Source organism: Patella vulgata, chromosome 1, assembly GCF_932274485.2.
Source record: "Patella vulgata chromosome 1, xgPatVulg1.2, whole genome shotgun sequence".
Lineage (NCBI taxonomy): Eukaryota > Metazoa > Mollusca > Gastropoda > Patellidae > Patella > Patella vulgata.
The window spans coordinates 11,203,737-11,212,664 of record NC_065879.2 but is presented as its reverse complement, the minus strand read 5'-3'; the positions used below and the strand labels follow the sequence as shown (position 1 = coordinate 11,212,664).

General features: G+C 38.3%; 1 protein-coding gene across 1 annotated transcript; it reads left to right on the top strand.

Annotated features, from left to right (window-relative positions):
* Window positions 1-25: 25 nt before the first annotated feature.
* On the top strand, window positions 26-8,356 carry LOC126821962 (histone-lysine N-methyltransferase SETDB1). Its single transcript, XM_050550643.2, has 3 exons — window positions 26-2,146; window positions 3,206-3,686; window positions 4,786-8,356. The coding sequence occupies exons 1-3, from the start codon at window positions 281-283 to the stop codon at window positions 5,874-5,876; spliced, it is 3,438 nt and encodes a 1,145-aa protein (XP_050406600.2). The 5' UTR covers window positions 26-280; the 3' UTR covers window positions 5,877-8,356.
* Window positions 8,357-8,928: the final 572 nt, after the last annotated feature.

Here is an 8,928-nt window from a genome sequence, read left to right as displayed (position 1 = left end):
ATGCCCTTTGACATCACGACCAAGCGAAAAATATAATGCCGGTCAAGACAAAGAACATGATGCAGATCGAAGTAGATTGATTTTAATCAATTAATTGACTTGGATCTAATAAACCTTTATCTCTTGCTTATTAGTATTTAGAATTCTAGTCAATGGCCCGAAAAACTGGCGAGATTAAGACATGATTTATATAATGCAGGCACACTAAAGATTTTTCGAACAAAAATTAAAAGTAGAACTACCAGTACCAGCAATTTGCACCACGATCTATGATTGCACTATGGCAGAAGAGACCAAATTATTGAAGATGGATGACATAAAACTGGATGATATGAAATTAGATGATATCAATTTGAACGATCTAAATTCATTAATTGAAACTGTTTTTGAAGATGTTATCAAATCAGATGTAGTCAAGAAAAAATTTGAAAGTGATTTACAACCATTAAATTTACAATTAAGATCGGTGGAAAAAAAGAAAAAAGAGATAGATAAAATATTTTATGAATGTGAAACAAGCTTGGTAGCATTTAAGAAAGAAATTGAAAATGAAGAAAAGGAAGAAGAAGACCGAAGTAATAAAGCCAAAATAGCTGCCAAAGTTGCAGCTGATGCTCAGCGTAGAGTTGATTTAGTCATAGATGACGATGATGACGACATTAAATTTGTCAGCTCGACGTTTGAACCATCTTCTAATCGCAGATCATCAATGGAAGCCAGTGCACGACATGCTGCAACACAGAATACTTCTATGGTAAAACACTCTAGAAGAGATTCCTTAAAAGAACCGCCACCCAGTGTTGCAAATCTTCGTCAAGCTCTGACACAAGCCATACAGAAGCAAATTCCTCCTGGAGGAGTGCCACCTGCAGGTTTAGGTATGTCAGGTGCCAAACCCAACCAACAGAAGAAAGCATCAAATATGGATGATCCTACCAAATGGCCAGAAATCAAAGAGGGTAAATTGGTTTACGCTAAAAAGTACAACGATATTTGGTATCCTGCTACAGTTTTGGAGTTACAGGGATCAAGAACAGATGCTAATGGCGTGCAGTATCGAGTTCGGTTTCAGAGTCGAGGACATAAAGTGTTGACGGGAAAACATATAGCATATTATGAACCAATACATGTTATTCTGCGTGTTGGAAGTAGAGTTATAGCGTTTTATCGGGATGATGATTCCCCAGGTGGTAATTCATACTACGCTGGTATAGTCGCAGAGGCACCGAGTCTGAAAAATCAGAGAAGGTTCCTGATATTTTTCGATGATGGCTACGCACAATACAGCAAGGCCGACGAAATACACAAGGTTATCGCACAGAGTGCCAACGTTTGGGAAGATGTTTATCCGGAATCACAGGATTTTATTCGTGATTATTTAAAACAGTATCCAGAGAGACCAATGGTTCGACTACAGAAGGGTCAGGGAGTGCAAACAGAATGGAACGGAAAATGGTGGACGGCAAAAGTAATGGAGGTGGATGCTAGTTTAGTGAAGATGTATTTTCAAGCGGACAGAAGGACGGAATGGATCTATCGTGGTTCCACAAGACTCGAACCCCTATTTAAGGCTCTAGCTAATCTGGAAGCTAATAAAAATATGTCGAGCAATAAGGGTCGAAGACTTGATCCTATTAACAGTAGAAAACCGAGAATTGTGTATTCCCATGGAAACGACGATGACAAAAACTCAGATAAAAATCGTTCTGTGGCTAGGAAGAGTACAGGAGGCATTAAGCAGCAGAAGGAGCCTCCAGCTTGGGAAGCGCCATGGTTAAAATTACAACGTAAAACAACTGTCGCGGCTCCATCTCACACCATCCCTTCTACAGCTACTACCAGCTCTACCAATAGAAAAGATATTTATGCAACGAGCAGTATCAGCAATAAGGTACAAACTCAGGATATGGCCAGCGTTCTACAGGAACGTCTAGCTTCGGCTGAATCTATGGATATCGACGAAGAAGCTCGAGGGGAAAGGCTGAGTACAATATTAGACATCAAGGACAAGACACGTAAAAGGCTCATACCTCATAGTTGTTCGTCAGCATGTTTAAAAGATGTTGATGAAGACATATCAAAACATAAAGGCAGAAATCCGCTACTTAAACCGTTATTATGTTCATGGGAGCGACATGTTTGTAAGGTATAGTAATTGTGAGGGATTTTACTTTTTACACACCAACATTAAGATGGGGAGGGTTGTATACATGTATATATTGTCGTGCCTTGCCAGTCTGTTTTGAACAAGTTGTTTTGAACAAGTTGTTGACTCTAATCATACACAGATTCTCATTCATGAGACGAAATGGGGGGGTGGGGGGTGGATGGCCGAATGGTTAGCACGCACGCGCTGTATCATAAGGCCTGTCATTGAGTCAACTGGCGTGGTTTCGAATCCCCGGTTGTACGTGACAAGGAGTAGGGTCGCCTGTCCAACCTCGTGGATTTTCTCCAGGTCCTCCGGTTTCCTCCCACTGCTAAAGACCCCTACACGCAAGCAAATTATTGAAATAAAATTAAAACCATATGTTAGTCCCGAAATGACCTAGTTTGTGTCGAGTGGACGTTAAACCCCATTTCTCTATCTCATGAGACGAAGATCCTATTGATTTTCAAAGATTTCTGATCATTAATTGTTATTCCTTGGACAAATCCTGTCGACATTCTGGAGGCGAAAGTTATCATCCTCTGCAATTGACAAGGAGTAGGGTCGCCTGTCCAACCTCAATGTTTTTCTCCAGGCCCTCCTCCCACAGCTAAAGACCCCTATGTGCAAGCAAATTATTGAAATGAAATTGAACCATATGTTAGTCCCAAAATGGCCTGGTTTGTGTTGAGTGGATGTTAAACCCAATTTCTCTCTCTCCCATTAGCCAGGTTAGCACAGAGAAGCAGGATATTATTATAAGAACCCACATCATATTATGACTCTACATGTACATTATGCTAGGGCAATTCGTCCCCCAAAAATTGGTCCCCTGGGAATGTTCGTACCAGGCTGTATCGACCCCGAACAATTTGTTCCAGAACTATGCAAGGGACGAATTGTCCTCTGGGACAAATTGTCCGGGGACGAATTGACTGGGTACAAATAGTCTCATAGTACAAATTGCCTGGGTACGAATAAGTCCAAGGGGACAAATTGTCTGGGGACCAGTTGTCCGGGGACGAATTGTCTCATACACATTATTTCTTTTTTTAGATTAAACAGAGTGGTAAAAGAGTTGTCCTATATCGTACACCATGTGCCAGACGTTTACGTTCTATTGAAGAAGTCGACAGATATCTACAGATGACTGATTCTCAACTTACCATTGATCTCTTCTGTATGGATCCATTTTTACACACACATACCGAATTCGTCCCTGTTAAGACATTTTGTGACATTAAAGATTTGTCGTATGGTAAAGAGAACGTACCGATATCTTGCGTAAACGGCATTGATAGACAGTATCCTGATTATGTTGAATATTCAACCGTTAGAATTCCAGCAAAAGGCGTGAAACTGAATTTAGCGCCTGAGTTTTTACCAGGATGTGATTGTACAGATGGGTGCCGTGATGCCAGTAAATGTGCCTGTCAGCAGTTATCTGTAGAACATTCCAGTGCTTTAGGAGAAAAAGATGCCCATACTGGTAGCCTTGGTTACACTAATAGACGATTAAATGAACCAATATTTACAGGTATTGTATGGTTTTTATTTTAATTCAATTCAACTATGTGTATTATTTTGCTGCAACACCACAGCCAAAAAGTCAACCAACTTAGCGAGGGCTATTTTATCTCTGGAGCTTATCTCGTAAACCATTCAAGATATCTTTCGGAAAGTTTGTGCAAGCATCAACCTTTTATAGAAGTTTGTGCCATTTGCTGATTAGGAATTTCTTGGATTAAATAAAATTTTGGGGGTTAGATGGCCGAATGGTTAGCGCATGCGCGCTGTATCATAAGGTCTGTAATTGAGTCACCTGTTGGGGTTTATGTGACAAGGAGTAGGGTCGCCTAACCAACCTCTTGGTTTTTCTCTGCGTCCCCCGGTTTCCTCTCAATGCTAAAGACCCCTACACGCAAGCAAATTATTGAATTAAAATTGAACCATATGTTAGTCCCGAAATGACCTAGTTTGTGTCAAATGGATGTTAAACCCCATTTTTCTCTCTCTAAATAAAATTTGTGTTTCCATGGACATGTTTTGCAAAGATGCATTTCTTGTACAACCATAATGAACTAGAGAATCCTAAGTAATTCCATGTCCTGTGGCAGTGCTGGGTATTGCTACTGCTGTCATTATACGATAGGTATTGCGATTCAGGTGCTACGATACGATTCATAACCAGGTCAATAATTACCAAGCAAACAACAGGATAAATGTATCTTGATAAGGATCATAATAACGAGGGGGTCACAGTGGCTAAGTGGGTAAGACGCTGGCTCGATAGCCTGGAGGTTGGGTGTTTGATTCCTGCATTGGCAGAGAAAGTTCATCCAGATTTTCAGGCGTGGTTCCCCCTTGTCAGCGATGCAGGACGGAGAGTCTGACAAGGACAACTGTCTAGTCATTCAGGTGGGACGGAAAACCAAGTTTCCGTGTACGCATTGGCGTGCACGTAAAAGATTCCTTGGGAATTTGAATTCGATATAAGAGTAGGCCATAGTCGCTGCCCGATCAAAATGTCCCTCATATCACACTGTATGGCGTATGCCCGTCTTCATTAGCCCAGTTCAGAGCAGAACAGTAGGACGTTAAACCCCATTTCATTTTATTTCATTTTATATTTACAGGAATTGTCGAGTGTAATGTCAACTGTAAATGTGACAAACGTTGTCATAATCGTGTCGTACAGAATGGTCTAAATCTTCGACTACAGGTCTTTAAAACAGAGAAGCGAGGCTGGGGATTACGGTGCTTAGATGACATACCGAAAGGTGGTTTTATCTGTATATATGCTGGTCAGTTGTTGACAGACACAGGTGCTAACGAGGACGGCAAGCAATATGGCGATGAGTACTTAGCAGAATTGGATTTTATTGAAGTGGTAGAACGCCAGAAAGAGGGCTACGAGAGTGATGTCGATGATCTCGATGATGAAATAGAACAAGATATTGATGAGGAAGAGGAGGAAGAAGAAGAAGAAGAAGATTTTCGTGAACGGCATGCCAATAATTCTGGCTCTGATAGCGAGTTTTCAGCGAAAGTTGACGACAGTCACCGACTCGTGGACAAAGTCCATGCTACAAGAAACAGACGAAAAACTAGCGACAGCCTATCAGGGGAAGGAAAGATTACAAAAATAATCATAAAACGAGATCAGTCTAATAAAGAATGGATATCGCAAAAGAAGACGGCCGATTGGGTGGGTAAAATCGGGGAAGAGGGGGATAAAGATGACACTGATCTCGATGAACTACCAGACATCGCACCAAAGCCATCTGCAACAACGAAACCATCGGCTACTGCAACAAAGAAACCAAAGGAATCTGCCAGAAAAAGTACAGGGATATCGAGATTTGGCAATTTGCCCAATCCAAAGTTACATAAAACAGATCCTGCAGACGACGACGAGAAGAAAAATACTCATCCAGGAACAAGAAGCTTCTTCGAAGACGGTCAAATGTGCTATATCATGGATGCCAAATCTATGGGAAATATCGGACGTTATCTTAATCATAGTTGTGAACCAAATGTTTTTGTTCAAAATATCTTTGTGGACACCCACGATCTTCGATTTCCATGGGTGACATTTTTCGCTGGAACATATATTCGAGCCGGAACAGAACTTACGTGGGATTATAACTATGAAGTTGGAAGCGTACCGGATAAAGTGTTATATTGTTATTGTGGATCTTCTCAGTGTCGAGGACGTCTTCTGTAGTTTAATTTGTTCTATATATGGGTACTCAGGAAAATAAACACATGACATGGCAGTACCAGTGCTTGTTGACAGATCTGACACTTTTTCTGACTATTAAACATGCATTATGCAAGAGCTATTTAAATCTGCCTATTGCGGGTCTTTCTTTAGGACTGAAATGTTATCTAAATTATTAAATTAATTAATTAACTTATCCAGACCAAAATCAACTCTCGATGTCACCGCTAGCCTGCGATAGTTACTGGATTAGGATCCGATTTTCTGTTCAACTTTCATTCATGATTAAATCATGAAATGGATAATCAAGACTATGTTTTTTATCGTACTGACTTTAGTAATGATGATCGAGGCTAGGTCGAAAATTCAATTGCTAAATTTTCGGTTCAGGGTGGATCAATTTGACTGAAATTTTCAGCAAATCCCCTTTACATTATCTAGTTTTTAACTATTATAGTGAGAACTGCCAGCTCTTTATCTAATCTCCCATAATGTATCTTTAAAGATGCATTATGCAAGATTTAGATAAAGAGCTGGTCGTTCTTAATACACATGTAATAGTTTGATATTAGATACTGAAAAATTTGTATATTGAGAATTTCATTCAAATCACTTTATTCTGGGTAAAGTTATGACTGTTTGAAGATGTAGCAAAGATCGTTTATTATCATAGCAATGCTACTTGACAACTGAGGCTAAGTCTCGATTATCCACTTTATTGTGAAATTTTTAAATCTCGTGGGTGTTCAGATCTATTAAAGTTTGGCCATCTAGTGGCCTAGATAGTTGATTATAGACTTGTAATAATACATGTAAATTTTTAAATAATAATCTATAAAATTTGAAGCCAAAAGAAAGACCTGCTATAGGGAGATTTAGGTCTTACATAATTTATCTTTAAGTCCAAATTACATATAGGTATCAATACACATGTATCATGTATTATTTGTCATTTATTTTCCATAACTGAAGAGTAATCATTGAAAATACATGTAATGAACAGTAAATTAATTGAACATCTTTTTTTGATAGATACATGTAATTTAGAACAGTTAGGGTATATCTAGAGTCCCTCCAGATGACAGAAGCCCCTTAAAGGGACAATAACACTCTTGCTGGCTTGAAAGCTCCAGAAAATAAATAATGTCTCTATCTAAGTACTAGATGTTTAAGTGTCCTACCTGTTGTGTAAATTATCCATTACATCCTATTTTACTTGTCCAGAGGGTTCGAAAATATTTTTAAATCGAAGTTTCATTTGAAAAGGTTTACGTTAGACGTTTGAAACCATTATGTTGAATTTTTCAAAATTTTTAAATAAGGTCTGTTAAGATGAAATTTGTATCATCAATTAATTGGAATATTGTAAAATAGTACAATTTGTTGACCAGAATAAAGATTGGGACATATTATTCGTTTACAACAAGAGTGGTATTGAGCCTTTAAGTCCATGCCTATTCCAGCTCTGTATACAATAAAAACATAAAATGTTCAAATAGAAACGTGCATGAATTGAGTCTCTTTTGCATACAAAGGGCTAGAAATTGTATTAATTTTAAGAGAGCTATTTGGAAGAACATGTACTGTAAATGGTGACATGTTGATACATTGTATTAAGTGCCTATACTACTTGTTTACTATAATACTAGAACACTTATTATGGATACAATTACTTGGTTTATTATACTGCAACGTTTCAACAACATTTCACAAGATTTCCTCATCTTACATTAGATATTTGCTTGAAAACGTAGGTATTTGCTTGAAAACGACTTGTAAAATGTTGTTGAAACGTTGCAGTACAATAAACCAAGTAATTGTATCTATAATAAGTGTTCTAGTATTATATCATAAATCAATTGCTAAATGTCTCTCAAGGATTATACTTGTATACTCACTGCCATTTAATCATTTACATTTATTAGTTACATTAGCTATAGCCATGGAAACCCCAAATTTGTATATATATTAAAGGAGCATTATGGGAGATTAGATGACGAGTTGACAATTCTGGCTATAATAGTTTAAAAAAAAAAAATAGATAGAATATGCTGAAAATTTCCGTAAAATTGCTCCGATAGGCTAACCTCATCATCATTACTAAAGCTGGTACAATAAAAAGTCTCGATTATCCATTTTTAGGTTTAATTATTTTTCAAAAATTGTTTTCCAATCTGCTAAATATCGCAGGCTAGCCAGAGTTGATTATGCTCCGGATAAGTTAATTAATGTCTAATTAATAATTTATAAAAAATTTCAGGTCTAAAGAAGGTCTTAGCTCTTGCGTAATGTATGTTTAAATATATTAATGTATGTTGTGTATTCTTCGTATTTGTTATTATCCTGATCCTCTTCATCTACAATTTTTTTTATACATGAAACTCTAACGTATGTCCATATGTCATTGTTGTTCTGTTGTTCAAAACTTAAGAAGAGTTTTTGAGAGAAAAATGAAAAAATAAAGTACAGAAACTTTGTATGTTTAAATGTATTCTTGAATAAATAAATGAAGATAATGTGCATATATGTCTCGGACATGCCCGATTTGAAAACGTTACCTTACATTAGTACCCTATACAGTACCAATGTAACCATTTGTCAAATATTCCCGGGGATCACGTGGGTAAAACGCTGGCTCGCTAGCCTGGTCGGGTGTTCGATCCCTGCATTGGCCGAGAAAGTTCATCCAGATTTTCCAGGGTGGTTCCCCCTTGTCAGTGATGCAGGACGGAGGGCCTGGCAAGGACAGCTGTCTAGTCCTTCGGATGATACGAAAAACCGAGGTCCTGTGTATACATTGGAATGCACGTAAAAGATCCCTTGGCAGTTGGATTTCGATATAAGAGTAGGTAATTTCGGGACTAATAATAACATATGTTTCAATTTTATTTCAATAATTCGCTTGCACTTGGGGGTCTTTTAGCAGTGGGAGCGAACTGGAGGACCCGGAGAAAACCAACGAGGTTTGACAGGCGACCGTAGTCCTTGTCACATACAGTACAAGTGGGGAATGGAAACCACACGACTTGACTCAATGACAGATCTTCCGGCATAC